The 18,598-nt window shown below is 38.8% G+C and overlaps 1 protein-coding gene across 1 annotated transcript in view; it reads right to left on the minus strand.

The window, feature by feature from the left end:
• Nucleotides 1–308: 308 nt before the first annotated feature.
• The window catches only part of SMIM13 (small integral membrane protein 13), a 36,480-nt gene continuing 18,190 nt past the window's right edge, over nucleotides 309–18,598 (minus strand). Inside the window, exon 2 of the mRNA XM_032249949.1 lies at nucleotides 309–2,704. Within this exon, the coding sequence (XP_032105840.1) occupies nucleotides 2,517–2,704 (188 nt within the window). The 3' untranslated portion in view covers nucleotides 309–2,516. The remainder of the gene's footprint in view (nucleotides 2,705–18,598) is intronic.

Genomic DNA, 18,598 nt, shown 5'->3' on the forward strand with positions numbered 1-18,598 from the left:
TGTATTTTAGTAGAGAAGAGGTTTCACCATGTTAGTCAGGCTGGTTTCGATCTCCTGACCTCATGATCCGCCTGCCTTGGCCTCCCAGAGTGTTGGGATTACAGGCGTGAGCCACCACGCCCAGCCAGCCATCATTCTTTAATATTGACACAAGAAGCTCACCAGCTACTTTAAGTTTTTCAGCAACTATTATCTAACCTTAGGTATCCACCATAAAACAGAATCCATAGTTCAAAACATTAGACTATGAAAAATCTAATTTAAATATCTTCCCAGTATGAAGAAGTTTTGGGGGCATTTTTTCCTGACTATTTTATGATGATATTTAGCTATTATGAAGCATTAAAATTAATGCTTGAAACTGTCACTGTTTTGTTATGCCCTAGAGTCACATAAAAATAGAAATGTGTATCTAATAAAGAAATGAAGACAGAAAGACTATGCCTCGTTTCTCAGCTGCTAGGAAATCTTCCCCTAGCAAATAAATAAAACCAAAGTTATGTCCTGTGAATTCCCTTTTAGTATCTCCAAAAGCTACAATATAGCAAAGAGGTGTTCATCACAAACACAACTTGGGACAGAGCCAGTGAACTGTTAAACAAAACTCTAAGCAAGAAGTATGAGGTATCAAACATAACAACACACCATCATAAAATAGAGGTTGAATAGATATCTTGTGAAGACTCGTTCTTAATAAAGGTTTTAAAAAAACATAAAAAGAACTTGGATTAATAAAGTAAGTTGGCTTTGCATTTCATTCTTGTTAGAAAGCAGGTAACACTAAACAGGAAGTTTCTTTAATTCCTATCTCTCCTCCCTGGTAAACACTCAGTCCAGAGTTCAGTTAAGACAAACATGGAAACCTGGCAAGAGAGTCATTTTACAGCCAAGCAGGTAATTTCACCCACTACTGTTTTCCTCAATACCCATTACCTTTGAGGTCTTGTCACTGAATTATTGTTTGTGAAGAAGTGTTTCTCTCCACAACACATTCCTTGAGTATAAAGTCCTTCTATACAAAGGGAGTAACTAATCTCATTCTTCCTAAAGTAGAAGACAGTTCTTAGATTCCTAAGTTACCACTCTAAAATCTCGAATAGGTTACCCCCTACCCAAAATAAAATGTGTTTCACACAGGATAACAATTTTAACATTATGAGTCAGAATCAAATTCCCCAATAAATAACTGCTATCTTAAAAAGAAAAATAAATTTACAAGCTACCATTTTTAATTTAACCTAAGATACTACCAATTGTTAAGATGCACCGTATGTATCACTAAGAAAAAACACTGCCCATTAAACTATAACACAATGCTTTCTTATCACAGAAAATGTTTTTTATATTTATTGAAATAGCACTTTGAGTTAAACAGATTTTTGTCATATCGATCTTGCACATATGTAAAGAAAATGTGTGAAACAAACTGGTTAAGTACTAATTATAACTTCATATTCTGAATCCAACTCTTCTGAATCACTTTTCAAACCACAGTCCATTTTTCCCCCAGTGTTGTCAAGAGTGCTGGTTATACAGCACTTTTGAAAGAATGCTCCAACACTGTCTTCTGTTTAATAGCAGCAGGGAGCTTGGGGCAAAACGATGTTTGATGCCTTAATGACAGTCCTGCTTGGTGCATGAATCGGTCACACCAGCCTCTTGTGGGCTCTGAATTTTGTTTCATCAATTCCCAGGGTTTTGGCAATTTCTCCTGCCTTCAGTTGCATTGCTTGGCGTGTGATAGGCAATCGTTTTGCATGTGTCTCCCTGATAAAATGTAGTACAGCTTCGTCTACTTGTGGTTATCTACCTTTCTTAGGTCCTGTAAAACATTTTGTTGTTGCTTTGCAGGAAAATATGGAATTTCGATCATTTCTCCAGGGACGAATATTTGCTTCACTGATATCAAATGTGCGCCCTGCTGCTCTGTTTTCGTGCTTTTCTGCGTACACAATAACTTTTCATTTCAATGCTGAATCATAGTGTAATCTTTTTGAAGACATTTTAAAATGTCAATTAAATCTGACACATTTGATACCAACAATACACATGTTGGTTAAAGGGATGACACGTTGACAAGCTGTAAATTCGCACATGCACAAAGTAGGAGAATTACATGACTATTACTTAGCTGACAGTAATGAGATGCATCCCAATATCTGACAAGTTAAACTAGGGAGAAAAATGAACACTTTAGGGCTAATAAAATATGGTTTTTCAAGCCTTTAATGTTTACCAGATCTGCAACAGTGCGAGAAAATAAGCCCAAAAGCCAAGGAAATAAGTGTCTAAGTAGAAAGCTGGTGAAACAAAAGATTATCCTTAAGATGAAATTTATAATAGTTCAATTTGGTTTTAATTCCCTTTATTTTTATATGGCTTACATTTTATATGGCATACTTAAAATCCAATACAAATTGTTCTTCAGTCATTAGTAAATTTCAAAGCCAAGTCACTTAGAGACAGAAGCTGGCAGCTGCCTTTCATCCTTCACGAGTACAGGACTACGGCTGGGGTCAGCGGCCTTCGTCAGCAGGTGCCCTCCTTTGGCGAGCAGATCTGATTCTGTGTGGAGAGGAGGAAGTGTCTTCTTCAGTTTCAGACCCTGAAGGTTCATGATCTCCCTCTTGGGATCCTGTATCTCCCACCAGTTCCCGGAGAAACTTGAATTTTGATAAAAAAAGATGCCATACAAAATACCAACCTATAGAGAAAGACAAAAACATTAAGAAAATTTATTACACAATGTTATCAATTCACAACGTTATAGTAAATGGGGGGCATATTACAAAATAATATATAAAAATATACGTAATTACAAATATATATTGATATAACAAGCATTTTTTATACGAGGAATAAAGATAAACTCTGGAATTACACTGGTGGTAAAAAACAGTCTCCACCCTCATAGAATTTAGAATCCAGGCTGAGTCCATCTACAGTAAAATCATAATGAGTTTATGATAGCTAAGTAAAAGTGTTACTTTTATTAAAATCAAATTTTTGAGAGCATTTTTCTGGGAAGAAAGAATATGCTTTGCCATTTACTTGGACTTTTATCTCAGTGCTATTTATTTACTAAAAAAGCAAGTTTGTTTCAATCAGAATGCATAAGAACTTAAATAGTAGGACTTAACTGCACCATGGTGAAAACTACTCAGTCAGGACCAAGCTATTTATAAGCTTCTAGAAATAATTTTCAAAGAAAATATATTTTCTTAAATTATATAATGAAAGACTAAAGCCACAGCACCAGTATCTTAAAGATGTTTAAAACACAGATTTTTAAAATACAATATTTTCATTTCAAAGTCATTAAAAAGTATGACTAATTCTCTTTTAACAAAAAAATGTTTTGTTTTTGAAGGAGTATTAAGTAAGGTTTTTAAATGCTCACTAATAAGAAATAAACATTAATCAATAAAGGGGCACACAGGAGAAAACCTCTGAACCTATGCTTGGTTGCTCTGAAATGTTAAGAGCATAAAATAACCATTGTAACAAGGTTTTCCATGCTAACGTGTTTTCTTGATGCTGTCTAGTTTAAAGACGCCAATTGCACAGAATAGAAATGAAACACGGCATATTTTGTGAAAACAAAATACAACCAGCTTTTCTTGCCCAGTGTAAATCCAGACCAAGATAAATGGCTACATAAGGGGAGTTTCTAATTTTTTTTTTCTTACAATCTCTGGGGAAAAAAAATTACTATAAACCCCTTGACACTAGAGACAAACTTCAGAGATTTAATCCATTTCTCAAGTTTTGCTTTAAGCTTGAGTGCTGAGTACTACCTGAACCAAAACACAAATATTTTTTGGTCAACTGTGTGTTTGAAAAGCACCAAACTTTGTAATATATTATTTTAATGATATTCCAAATTAGCATCTTCTCTCTTCACCCAAAATTCTTTGTAAAACAGGCACAGCAAATTAGTGGAAAGAACACGGAGGAAGGAGTCAGTAGTTCCAGTTCTGACAGAAGATTCACAAAGCTATAGTGAGGATTGAATGAGAAGGTAACAAAAGGGCTTAGGTGCCTGGCATTAAGCATTTTCTAAAATGTTCAATTGTTGTCAGTTGTGCTTGTCCTTAGGCAGTGAGATCTGAGGTCACTTCTGTTGGGTTTTTAAATTGAGGTATATTCACATACCATAAAATTCATCCTTTTAAAGTATACAGTTCAGTGTTCACAGCTTGTACAACCATCACCACTACTAAAGTCCAAAATGGTTTCATCAACCCCAAGGGAAACCTCATACCCTTTAACAGCCATTCCCTATCCCTGCTCCCCACAGCCCCGGCAACCACTAATCTACTTTCTGTCTCTATGGATTTGCCTATTCTGAACACGTCATTTTAATGAAATCACATAATACGTGTCTGGTTTTTATTTTACTTTTTTTTTTTAATTTTTATTTTTTCTACCTGAATTTCACAGGACTGTGTCTGGTTTTTCAAACTCAGCCTGTTTCCAAGGTGTGTCCATTGTGTTGTATGCATCAGTACTTCATTTTTTTATGGTTGAATAATATTCCATTTTACATGTATTACATCCTGCTTAAGGACTCATCAACAGATAGACATTTAGAAGTTTCTACTTCTGGCTATTATAAGAAACAAAGTTGCCACTTTATGCCGGCAATGAATACTTGTGTACAAGTTTTTCCATGGATGTATGTTTTCATTTATCTTGGGTATATCTATCTAGAAGGAAATTGTTGGGTCATATGATAACTGTGTGTTTAAACACTTGTGAAACTGCAAAGTAGCTAAAACACTTTACATTCCCACCTGCAATGTATGAGGTTCCAATTTCTCTACAAACTCACCAACACTTTTTATTTTCGAGCTTTTTTATTACAGTCATCCTAGCAGGCGTGATGGTGTATCATGAAGCTTTGATTTGCATTTCCCTTGTGACTAATGATGTTAAACATCTTTTCACGTTCTTATTAGCCATCTGTTATTTTCTTTGGAGAAACAGCTATTCACTTCTTTTTTAAAAAAAATATATATTTTTTATTGCATTTTAGGTTCTGGGGTACATGCGAAGAACATGCAGGATTGTTGCAGGTACATACATGGCAATGTGGTTTGCTGTCTCCATCCCCATCACCTGTATCTGGCATTTCTCCCAATGTTATTCCTCTCCAACTCCCCAACCCCACTGACCCTTCCCTAGTTTCCCCCAACACAGACCTCACTGTGTGATGCTCCCCTCCCTGTGTCCATGTGTTCTCATTGTTCAACACTCACCTATGAGTGAGACCATGCAATGTTTGATTTTCTGTTCTTGTGTCAGTTTGCTGAGAATGATTGTTTTCAGGTTCATCCATGTCCCTACAAAGGGCATGAACTCACCATTTTTTATGGCTGCATAGTATTCCATGGTGTATATGTGCCACATTTTACCTGTCCAGTCTATCTTCGATGGGCATTTGGGTTGGTTTCAAATCTTTGCTATTGTAAACAGTGCTGCAATGAACATCCGTGTGCATGTGTCCTTACAACAGAACAATTTATAATCCTTTGGATATATACCCAATAATGGGATTGCTGGGTCAAATGGATTTCTATTTCTAGGTCCTTGAGGAATCACAACACTGTCTTCAACAACGGTTGAACTAATTTACACTCCCACCAACAGTGTAAAAGTGTTCCTATTTCTCCACATCCTCTCCAGCATCTGTTGTCTCCAGATTTTTTAATGATTGCCATTCTAACTGGCATGAGATGGTATCTCAATGTAGTTTTGATTTGCATTTCTCCAATGACCAGTGATGATGAGCATTTTTTCATATATTTCTTGGCCTCATATATGTCTTCTTTTGAAAAGTGTCTCTTCCTATCTTTCACCCACTTTTGAATGGATTTGTTTGTTTTTTTCTTGTAAATCTGTTTTAGTTCTTTGTAGACTTTGGATGTAAGTCCTTTGTCAGATGGGTAGATTGCAAAAATTTTTTCTCATTCTGTTGGTTGCCGGTTCACTCTAATGGTTGTTTCTTTAGCTGTGCAGAAGCTCTGGAGCTTAATTAGGTCCCATTTGCCTATTTCGGCTATTCATTTCTTTTGCCCATTTTTAAAATTAGGTTGCTTGTCTTTTTATTATTGAGTTGTAAGAGTTCTTTGTATATTCTAGATATTAGATGCTTATCAGATATGTGATTTGCAAATATTTTCTCGCATTCTGTGGGCCATCTTTTCACTGTCTTGAGAAACTCCTTTGAAGCACACAAGTTTTTAATTTTAAGGAAGCCTAATGCATCATTTTTTCCTTTGTTTGCTTGTATTTTGGGTGGCATATCTAGGTACTCACTGACTAATCCAAAGTCATGAAGATTTACAACTATGTAGTTCTTCTAAGAGTTCAATAGTTTCGGCTTTTAGGTGTAAGTCTTTAATCCACTTTTGTTAATTTTGGTGTAAGACAGAGGTCAAAATTCATTCTTTTGCATGCAGAAATCAAGCTGTCCCAGAATCATTTGTTGAAAAGATTATTCTACCCTACCATTACCTTGTCTTGGCACCTTTGTCAAAAACCAATTGACCATAAATGTTACAGTTTATTTCTGGACTCTCAATTCCACCCCATTAACTTTATACTAGTACCATACCATGTTGGTTAATGTAGTTGTATATTAAATTTAAAAATCAGGAAATGTGAATTGATAAATGTTCTTTTTCAAGATTGTTTTGACTATTCTGAGGCATTTTCCTGTGAATTTTAGAATCATCTTGTCAATTTGAGTAAAAAAAAAGACAGCAAGAATTTTGATTTAATCTGTAGATCAATTTGGAGACCCACATTTTTTTTTTTGTTTTTTTGTTTCTTTTTTTAATTTCTCTGTATTTAACCAAATTTTCCCACAATGAACACACATGGCTTTGGCAGTTGGGATAAATAAGAAAGAAACTGGTAAGTAAATCATGAATACTATGTCGACTTTTATTTTGTAAATACCTCGATGCCATTAATTGGCTTAAATTAACAACGTCAGTTCACTTCAACAGATACTAAGGAAAACTTCTCAACTCTTAGGTTAGACTTGAAAATGTAACCCAAAAGGTAAAAGAACTCACTTAATCAGGGTATTACGCTAAACAGGTATTACAGTGGTAAACTTAACTATTGGAGAATTATAATCTTGCTTAAGAAAAAAAAAAAAATGATGGTCTTGATCTCATTAAAACCAAAGACTCCAACAATGGCTACAATGTATAAAATGACCATAAAGAAGAGTGAGGGCCGGGCGCGGTGGCTCAAGCCTGTAATCCCAGCACTTGGGAGGCCGAGGCGGGTGGATCACGAGGTCAAGAGATTGAGACCATCCTGGTCAACACGGTGAAACCCCGTCTCTACTAAAAATACAAAAAATTAGCTGGGCATGGTGGTGCGTGCCTGTAATCCCAGCTACTCAGGAGGCTGAGGCAGGAGAATTGCCTGAACCCAGGAGGCGGAGGTTGCGGTGAGCCGAGATCGCGCCATTGCACTCCAGCCTGGGTAACAAGAGCGAAACTCCGTCCCAAAAAAAAAAAAAAAAAAAAAGAAGAGTGAGGAAGTCTTCTGACTGAAAAGACTATGATAAAGGGCCTCACCACTGGGGTTCCCACCATAAAGTACTATAGTGCTCTTGGGGGATGGTTAAGAGAAAGATTTCTCTCAGCACAGAAATCTACAAGGTAAGGAACTAAGGACAGCTGTAGCTTTCAGAAGTTTGGGATATTAGAGCATTTAGCTAGATCACAGACTCTCTCTTCTCCAATTTTAGTAAAAGGAATCAAAGAAATTTTTTTGGTAATCACTCCCAGCAACCAATGTAAAGGACTCAATTTCAAGTCAAAATTCAGAACCAGAATGCAGTGCCAATAAGATAAACTCCAGAGTTTGGAGAAGCAAGTTATGGCTACTATGTCCACTCACCACTCCCCTCCCCACCCTGGCCAGCTGAATCACTCCAACTCCATACTGCTGTAATTTTTATCCTCAAATCTGGAGAAAAGTAAGCTTGAACAATGTGCATTTTTCTCTCAATTCTGTCTGAGGGGAAACATGCAGTAGTGACACTGTTTCTCACTGTGAGGTGTGGAATTTCCCTAATATAACTATGGAGTTCATCTACTGGGCAGCCAAAAAGAACAAACACCCAGTTTTGTTTTGTTTTGACATTGACTACTGTAATGATAGGTTGGGAGTACAAAGGAAAGAGATAAATTGTAGTTGTGGTAAGAATTGCAGTAAATTCACTAAGCTGAGGAAAGTTCAACAAGTTGTCCTCCAAGTAAAATGACTAAGTTTTTACAGAGGTGTAATTTTGGGGAGAGACAGGAGGAGGACAGGAAGAGGGGGTGTTTCCATATCATAATACCTAGGACTAGTAAGATCTGATGCTTCGACCACAGGCTGTTTATTAAAGAATGTTCACAGTCTGAACAAAGGATGAGACTAAAAACTCCGGGCAGTTTGAATGGGAAAACAACACATGACACATCTGTTTTGAGGAAAAAAATCCATTATTAAAGCCCCAATGAATATATACCAAGAAAAGTATGACTGAGCAAAGAATAAACTAAGAGAGATAGTACTGTGCCAGATACAACTCCCAATGAGCTATTCAATGCTATATTAGACATGACAATAATAACTAAGAGGCATCACACTACCTGACTTAAAAATATACCACGAAGCTATAGTAACCAACACAGCATGGTACTAGTATAAAAGCAGACACATAGACAAATGGAACAGAATAGAGAATCCAGAAATAAATCCATGTATTAACAGCCAACTGATTTTTGATACAGCCGCCAAGAACATTCAAGTTCCTCAAAAAACTAAAAATAGATTTACCATATGATCCAGCAATTCTACTGTTGGTTTATATACCCAAAAGAAAAGAAATCAGTATATTCAAGAGAGAACTACACACACGCTCATGTTTATTGCAGAACCATTCACAACAGCAAAATATGAAATCAACCTAAGTGCCAGCAACAGATGGATAAAGAAAATGTGGCATAGACACATAACAGAATACTATTCAGTCATAAAGAATAAAATCCTGTCTGTTGCAGCAACATGGATAGAACTGGAGGTTATTATGTTAAGTGAAATAAGTCAGACGCAGAAAGACAAATGTCATATTATCTCACTCATGTGGTAGCTAAAAAAGTTGCTATCACAGAGGTAGAGTAGAATGATGGTTATTGGAGTTCAGGAAGTGTTGAGGTGGGGAGGGGATGAAGAGAGGTTGATTTGTGGGTATAAAGATACAATTAGGAGGGAAGTAGAGCAAGATGGCCAAACAGAAGCCTGTGGTGATCATCCCCCCCATAGCAATGTCAAATTGAACAACTATCCACATAAAAAACACCTTCATAAAAACCAAAAATCAGGTGAGTGATACGGTATCTGGTTTTAACATCATATTAATAAAAGAGGCACTGAAGACGGTAGGAGACACCACCTGGGACAACCAAAGGCATGCTTGCATTAACCCTCCTCAACTACAAGCAGTATAGCTCCCAGGTCTGGGAGAGATTTCTTCCCTCTGTTTGAGGAGAGAAGAGTACAGAATAAAGAGGACTTCATCTGGCAACTTGGATATCAGCTTAGCCATGCTAGAATAGGGCACCAGGCAGAGTCATGAGGTTGCCATTCCAAGCCCTAGCTCCCAGCTGACATTTCCAGATACACCCTGGACCAGATGGGAGCCTGCTGCCTTGAATGGAAGGACCTAGTCCTGGCTGGATTAATTGCCTGCTTAGATGACCCTTGGGCCCTGGATAGTCAACAGTGGTAGCCAAACAGTATTTACGGCAGGCCTTGAGTGAGATTCAGAGCCGTGATGGCCTCAGATGTGACCCAGCACATTCTGAGCTGTGGTGGCTATGGGGAGAGACTCTTACTTCAGGAAAGGAGAGAAAAGAGTAAAGAGGACTTTGTCTTACACCTTGGGTACCAGCTCGGCCACAGTGGGATAGAACACCAAGCGACCTCCTGATGTCCCCAGTTCCAGGCCTTAGCTCCTAGATGGCATTTCTGGACCTGCCCTGGGCCAGAGGGAAGCCCACTGTCCTGAAGGAGAGACTAAGTCCTGACAGCATTTACCACAAGCTAACTGAGTGATATGGGCTGGCTGTGTCCCCACTCAAATCTCACCACAAGCTAACTGAGATGATTTGGCTATGTCCCCATCCAAATCTCATTTTGAATTGTACTCCCATAATTCCCACAATTCCCACGTGCTGTTGGAGGGACACAGTGGGAGATAATTGAATCATGGGGGGCAGTTTCCTCCATACTGTTCTCCTGGTAGTGAATAAGTCTCACGAGATCTGATGGCTTTTATCAGGGGTTTCCATTTCTGGGTCTTTCTCATTCTCTCTTTGCCTGCTGCCATCCAGGTAAGACGGGACTTGTTCCTCCTCTCCTTCCACAATGATTGTGAGACTTCCCCAGCCACGTGGAACTGTAAGTACGATTAAACCTCTTTCTTATGTAAATTGCCCAGTCTCGGGTATGTCTTTATCAGCAGCATGAAAACGAACTAATACTCTGAGGCTCCAGTGAACATTAGTGGCCAAAAGGCATATATCAGAAACTTCTTTTTTTGTTTGTTTGTTTTTGAGACGGAGTTTCACTCTCGTTAAACAGGCTGGAGTGCAATGGCGCAATCTCGGCTCACGGCAACCTCCGCCTCCTGGGTTCAGGCAATTCTTCTGCCTCAGCCTCCTGAGTAGCTGGGACTACAGGCACACGCCACCATGCCCAGCTAATTTTTTGTATTTTTAGTAGAGACAAGGTTTCACCATGTTGACCAGGATGGTCTCAATCTCTTAACCTCGTGATCCACCTGCCTTGGCCTCCCAAAGTGCTGGGATTACAGGCGTGGGCCACCACACCCAGGCTAGAAACTTCTTAACTCTTATTCTATGGGCATGAGTCTAGAACCATGTCCTGGGATTTAGTAAGACAGAAACAGTAGAGAGTAAGAAAAGAAAGGAGAGGTGAGGGGCAAAGGACAGTCTACAATACACTGATTGTTAAAACAAGTATTGTACTTTTTCAGCTTAAAAGGAAGTTTATGTCTTGCTTCAGTCTCACACTGTATGTCAGAATAACTAGCCAGCAATAGAGGGTGTGTATTCTGAGATAAGCAAAAGAGCACTCACTTCTGTGTGCCAATAACAGCATTTGCTCAAATGAAGAATTTCATGAAACACACTGTGAACTGTTTTCCATGTAAGATAAACATGCTGGCAGCAGAAGGCTGTGATAGTAGATGAACTTGAGTGATGAACCGTCACCATCAACATATCACAAATCCAGAGGAGAATTACAATTTCACCTTCAGTTGTACAGTTCTCAGTTCACAAAGTGCTTTACATTCAATGTCTCATTTAATCCTCACAATCCATCTGAATTACACCAATAATGATTATTTCCATTTTCTAAATAAGAAAATACAGGCACATAGTGACTCATGATGCTTGAAGACAGCCAGCTATGTAAGACAGAGCAATGAATTTTACCACCGTATCAAATGTCTCAGATTTTCATTGTGACAATATGACTAAAACACAAAGCACTACCACCTAGAGAATGAGAATGGGGGAGGGGGTGTGGAGAGAGCACGAGCCCGTGCCTGTGTTTCATGTGTCTGCTGTTTGTCTTCATCCAACAGCTCCTTAGGGGTACTACATTCTCTCCTCATCTCTATGGTAGAAAAGAGTTCTTCAGAATTTTGTGCCCACTTTACCTTATCCCAGTGCTACAGATTCTATTTTACATAAAATCTCTCACATCTGTTCCCTTCTCTACTTTCCTAGGGCCATTCTCTATCCTAGATCACATCCTTATATCTGTCAAATGGATTGTCATAATAATTTCTTATTCTCAAAGGCATGTTAGACCACAGTGTTCTTCCAGGAATCCTAACTCAAGAACTTATTTCTGACTTCAGCACGTTAACCTCTACATGCTTGTTTCCTATTCTATAAAATGTGAATAAGTACCCACTCTCAAAGGGTATGTGGTAATTACAAGTTAATACATGTAATAAGCTAAAAAGAATGCCTGAAGCATAATAAGTACTCATTGAATATTAGTACTATTACCATTTCTTAGGCTCCAGCCTCCCCCCCTCTAAGGCAAACAACACAGACATGAGACTACTATCACTGTAACTGAGAATTTTAAGCATTATTAATATATCAGTTTTAAATCGTTCTACAATACTACTAATTCAATATGACCTATTTTGGGTAATTCTTTAGCACCTCAAGCTCACCTCTATCCTCCATAGCACTGACTGCCTTCCCTATGAGACACAGTTTCTTAAGGAAAGGAAACATATGATTTAATCAGTTTTCCAGTGTGTTCACTATGCCTTAAAACAGCACCTGGCACAGAGTAGATACTCCAAACAAACAAACCGTTACTCTCCCTATCCCCACCCCCAAAACTACCCATGAATTTAAAGATTTAATGAATGTGACCAATTGAACCATTACAGAGTTCAGTGTTGGCTCTGAAGAGTCCTACTATATAGTACAGTAGCTAACGTATGGCAAGAACTGCTGGGGCCCTTTCACAAAATTACCAAACAACCCTCAACCAAACTGACCTGAGATGTACAGAACATTTCACTCAACAGCAGAATAAACATTCTTTTCAATTATATATGGGATGTTCACAAAGATAAACCATATACTGGCCAGGGGTGGTGGCTCATGCCTGTAATCTCAGCACTCTGGAAGGCTGAGGTGGGCAGATCAACTGAGGTCAGGAGTTCAAGATCAGCCTGGCCAACATGGTGAAACCCCATGTTTATTAAAAATACAAACATTTGCCAGGCATGGCGTCACACACTTGCAATCCCAGCTACTTGGGAGGCTAAGGCACAAGAACCACTTGAACCTGGGAGGCGGAGGTTGCAGTGAACCGAGATCACGCCACTGCACTCCAGCCTAGGTGACAGAGAGAGACCCTGTCTTTAAAAAAAAAAAAAAAAAAAAAAAAAAAAAGAGAGAGAAACCATATTCTATATTATAAAATAAGTCCCATTGAATATAAGATTAAATCCTCCTAAATTTTATCATATAAAATACATTGTGTGACCATAAAAAAAGTCAAATTAGAAACTGATAACAAAATATCTGGAAAACGACAAATATTCAAACTTTAACAATATACTTCTAAATACCACGGTTCAAAGGAGAAATCACAAGTAAAATTAGAAAATATCTTGAATTGAATAAAAATTTAAAAGTCAAAATAAATACTTAGAAACAATTATCATTAAATGTCGGCCAGGCACGGTGGCTCACGCCTGTAATCCCAGCTACTTGGGAGGCTGAGGCATGAGAATCACTTGAACCTGGGAGGCGGAGGTTGCAGTGAGCCAAGATCACACCACTGCATTCCAGCCTGGGTGACAGAGAGAGACTCCGTCTCAAAAAAAAAAAAAAAAAAAAAAAAAAAAAAAAAAAAAAAAAAAAAAACCAGGAGAAAAAAATGCATGATCATCTCAATAAATACAGATAAAACATTTGAAAAACATCCAATATCCACCCCTGATTTTAAAAAGAAAAATCTCGGGGTTTCCCTTTCTGGAATCCCCTCCCACAACAGCGTGGGAGCTGGCTTTTCTCTCTCTCTCTACTTCTTTCTCTCTCTGCCTAATAAATTGCTTTTCTGAAAAAGCAAATAAATAAATAAAATCAAAATTAGAAAAATCTCAACAAAGTAGAAACAGAAGGGATATTTTCTTCCTAAATTTGATAAAGAAAATCTATAAAAAGACTATAGCTAATAACTTATTTAATGGTAAAAGACTAAATGCTTTGGGCCGGGCGCGGTGGCTCAAGCCTGTAATCCCAGCACTTTGGGAGGCCGAGGCGGGTGGATCAAGAGGTCAAGAGATCGAGACCATCCTGGTCAACATGGTGAAACCCCGTCTCTACTAAAAATACAAAAAATCAGCTGGGCATGGTGGCGCATGCCTGTAATCCCAGCTACTCAGGAGGCTGAGGCAGGAGAATTGCCTGAACCCAGGAGGCGGAGGTTGCGGTGAGCCAAGATCGCGCCACTGCACTCTAGCCTGGGCAACAAGAGCGAGACTCCGTCTCAATAAAAAAAAAAAAAAAAAAGACTAAATGTTTTACTCCAAAAAATCAGGGAGTAAAGTCCACTCCCACTCCTTTCTTGCAACATTGTAAGGCCCTAGCAAATGCAATGAGGCAAAAGCAAAAAGACAAATGCACACATTGGGAAGAAAACCACCTTCTTTTTTTTTTTTTTTTTTATTGTATTTGGGCTCTGGGGTACATGTGCACATCCTGCATCATGCAGGATTGTTGCTTAGGTACATACATGCCATGGTGGTTTGCTGTCTCCATCCCCACCCCATCCCACCCCCAACCCCCTGTCGCCTACATCAGGGATTTCTCCTGGTGTTATCCCTCCCCATCCTCCCCACCCCCCAGCACTGTCTCTCCCCTCCCCTCCACTCCCCCACCTAGCCCTGTAAATATTGTTCCCTTCCCTGTGCCCATGTGTTCTCATTGTTCCTCACCCGCCTATGAGTGAAAACATTCAGTGTTTGATTTTCTGCTCTTGTGTCAGTTTGCTGAGAACGATGGTTTCTAGATTCATCCATGCCTCTACAAAGTATAGGAACTCAGCATTTTTTATGGCTGCATAGTATTCCAGGTGTATATGTGCCACATTTTTTTTGCCCAGTCTATCATCGATGGGCATTTGGGTTAGTTCCAGGTCTTTGCTATTGTAAACAGCACCACAATGAACATACATGTGCATGTGTCTTTATAATCCTTTTGGTATATACCCAGTGATGGGATTGCTGGGTCAAAAGGAATTTCTATTTCTAGATCCTTGAGGAATTGCCACACTGTCTTCCATAATGGTTGAACTAATTTACACTCCCATCGACAGTGTAAAAGTGTTCCTGTTTTTCCACATCCTCTCCAGCATCTGTTGTCTCCAGATTTTTTAATGATCGCCATTCTAACTGGTGTGAGATGGTATCTCAATGTAGTTTTGATTTGCATTTCTCTGATGACCAGTGATGATAAGCATTTTTTCATATTTGTTGGCCGCATATTTGTCGGCCGCATATTTGTCTTCTTTTGAAAAGTGTTCATATCCTTTGCCCACTTTTGAATGGGTTTTTTTTTTTTTTTCTTGTAAATCTTCTTTAGTTCTTTGTAGATTCTGGATATTAGCCCTTTGTCTGATGGATTGCAAAAATTTTTTTCCATTCTGTTGGTTGCCAGTTTACTCTAATGATTGTTTCTTTTGCTGTGCAGAAACTCTTAAGTTTAATTAGATCCCATTTATCTATTTTGGCTTTTGTTGCTGCTGCTTTTGGTGTTTTAGTCATGAAGTCCTTGCCTGTGCCTATGTCCTCAATGGTGTTGCCTAGGTTTTCTTCTAGGGTTTTTATGGTGTTAGTTCTTATGTTTAAATCTTTAATCCATTTGGAGTTAATTTTTGTATAAAGCGTAAGGAAGGGGTCCAGTTTCAGCTTCCTACATATGGCTAGTCAGTTTTCCCAACACCATTTATTAAGCAGGGAATCCTTTCCCCATTGCTTGTCTTTGTCCAGTTTGTCAAAGATCAGATGGTTGGAGATATGTGGCATTGCTTTGGAGGCCTCTGTTCTGTTCCATTGGTCTATATCTGTTTTGGTGCCAGTACCATGCTGTTTTGATTACTGTAGCCTTGCAGTATAGTTTGAAGTCAGGTACTGTAATGCCTCCAGCTTTGTTCTTTTTGCTTAAGATTGTCTTGGCTATGCGGGCTCTCTTTTGGTTCCATATGAAGTTTAAAGTGGTTTTTTCCAGTTCTGTGAAGAAGGTCAATGGTAGCTTGATGGGGATGGCATTGAATCTATAAATTACTTTGGGCAGTATTGGTATTTTCACAATATTGATTCTTCCTAAGCATGAGGATGGAATGTTTTTCTATCTGTTTGTGTCCTCTCTTATTTCCTTGAGCAGTGGTTTGTAGTTCTCCGCGAAGAGATCTTTTACATCCTAGCATTCCTAGGTATTTTATTCTCTTTGTAGCAATTGTGAATGGCAGTTTGTTCCTGATTTGGCTCTCTTTAAGTCTGTTATTGGTATATAGGAATGCTTGTGATTTCTGTACATTGATTTTGTATCCTGAGACTTTGCTGAAGTTGCTTATCAGTTTAAGGAGATTTTGGGCTGAGATGATGGGGTCTTCTAAATATACAATCGTGTCATCTGCAAATAGAGACAATTTGACTTCCTCCTTTCCTAATTGAATACCATTCATTTCTTTTTCTTGCCTTATTGCTTTGGCTAGAACTTCCAAGACTATATCGAATAGGAGTGGTGAGAGAGGGCATCCTTGTCTAGTGCCACATTTCAAAGGGAATGCTTCCAGTTTTTGCCCATTGAGTATGATATTGGCTGTGAGTTTCTTGTAAATAGCTTTTATTGTTTTGAGATACGTTCCATCAATACCTAGTTTATCAAGAGTTTTTAGCATAAAGGGCTGTTGAATTTTGTCAAAGGTCTTCTTCTGCATCTATTGAGAAAATCATGTGGTTTTTGTCTTTGGTTCTGTTTATGTGGTGAATTACGTTTATAGATTTGCATATGTTGAATCAGCCTTGCATCCCTGGGATGAAGCCTACTTGATCGTGATAGATAAGCTTTTTGATGTGCTGTTGGATTCAGTTTGCCACTATTTTATTGAAGATTTTTGCATCAATGTTCATCATGGATATTGGCCTGTACTTTTCTTTTTTAGTTGTGTCTCTGCCAGATTTTGGTATCAGGATGATGGTCTCATAGAAAGGGTTAGGGAGAATTCCCTCTTTTTGTATTATTTGGAATAGTTTCAACAGGAATGGTACCAGCTCTTATTTGTATGTATGGTAGAATTCAGCTGTGAACCCATCTGGACCTGGACTTTTTTTGGTTGGTAGGCCAAATTGCTGCCTTGACTTCAGACCTTGTTATTGGTTTCTTCAGGGTTTCAACTTCTTATTGGCTTAGTCTTGGGAGTGTGTAAGCGTCCAGGAATTTATCCAAGAAAACCACCTTCAACTGTAATTACCTCAGTCTTCTGAGTAGAATCCCACATCATACACAATAATTACCTCAAAGTGGTTCACAAACTTAAAGGTTAAACCTAAAATGTAAAATTCCGAGAATAAAGAAGAAAATCTTTGTGACTGTGGCGTATGCAACAATTTCATGGGGCAGGAAAAGCAAGAAAAGAAAAAAAATGGATTTCTCTACAAATAACAAGTATGTTTATTAGATCTATATTAATTAGCTCAATTTTGCCATTCTATAATGTGTATGTATTTTAAAACATCATGTTGTACACCACAAATGTATACCATTTTTATTACTCAATTAAAAACTCTATTTTATTTTGCTTCTCTATAGAAACGAGGGTCTCATTATGTTGCTTAGGTTCATCTAGAACTCCAGGGCTCAAGCAATCCATCCCCTGTGGCCTCCCAAAGTACTGGAATTAAAAACAGGCCTGAGTCACCACAGCCAGTCTAAAAAATTCTTAAAGAATAACTTTGGCCAGGCGCGGTGACTCATACCTGTAATCCCAGCACTATGGGAGGCAGAAGCGGGCAGATCATGAGGTAAAGAAATCGAGACTATCCTGGCCAACATGGTGAAACCATATCTCTACTAAAAACACAAAAATTAGCTGGGTGTGGTGGCGCACAACTTTAGTCCCAGCCCCTCAGGAGGCTGAGGCAGGAGAATCACTTGAATCCAGGAGGTGGAGGTTGCAGTCAGCTGAGATCATGCCACCACACTCCAGCCTGGTGACAGAGCAAGCCTGTGCCTCAAAAAAAAGAATAATTTTATAACTGGGCGTGGTGGCTCACACCTGTAATCCCAGCACTTTGGGAGGCCCAGGCAGGCAGATCACATGAGGTCAGGAGTTTAAGACCAGGCTGGCCAACATGGTGAAACCCCATCTCTACTAAAAACACAAAAATTAGCCAGGTTTGGTGGTGCACACCTGTAATCTCAGCTACTTGTGAGGGTGAGGCAGGTGAATTACTTTCCAGGAGGCAGAGGTTGCAGTAAGCTGAGATCATGCCACTGCACTCAAGCCTGGGTGACAGAGACTCCGTCAAAAAAAAAAAAAAAAAAAAGGAACTTTATATGTCCATACCTTAAAAACATGATAAGCAGGACTTGTCACACAGTAACAACACAAAACAAATGACAATTGAAAATAAATAAAAGGGCAGCCGAGCACAGTGGCTCATGCTTGTAATCTCAGCACCTTGGGAGGCGGAAACCGGTGAATCATCTGACGTCAGGAGTTCAAGACCATCCTGGCCAACAAAAATACTCTGTCTCTACTACAAATACAAAAATCAGCCAGGATGGTGGCACACACCTGTAATTCCCAGCTACTGGGGAGACTGAAGCAGGGCAATCATTTGAACCCAAGAGGCAGAAGTTATAGTCAGCCAAGATTGTGCCAGTGCACTCCAGCCTGGGTAACAATGCAAGACTTCGTCTCAAAAAAATAAAAATAAAAAGGCAAGCTA

The sequence above is a fragment of the Sapajus apella genome, unplaced genomic scaffold (genome assembly GCF_009761245.1).
Source record: "Sapajus apella isolate SASKATOON/1434 unplaced genomic scaffold, GSC_monkey_1.0 scaffold70, whole genome shotgun sequence".
NCBI lineage: Eukaryota > Metazoa > Chordata > Mammalia > Primates > Cebidae > Sapajus > Sapajus apella.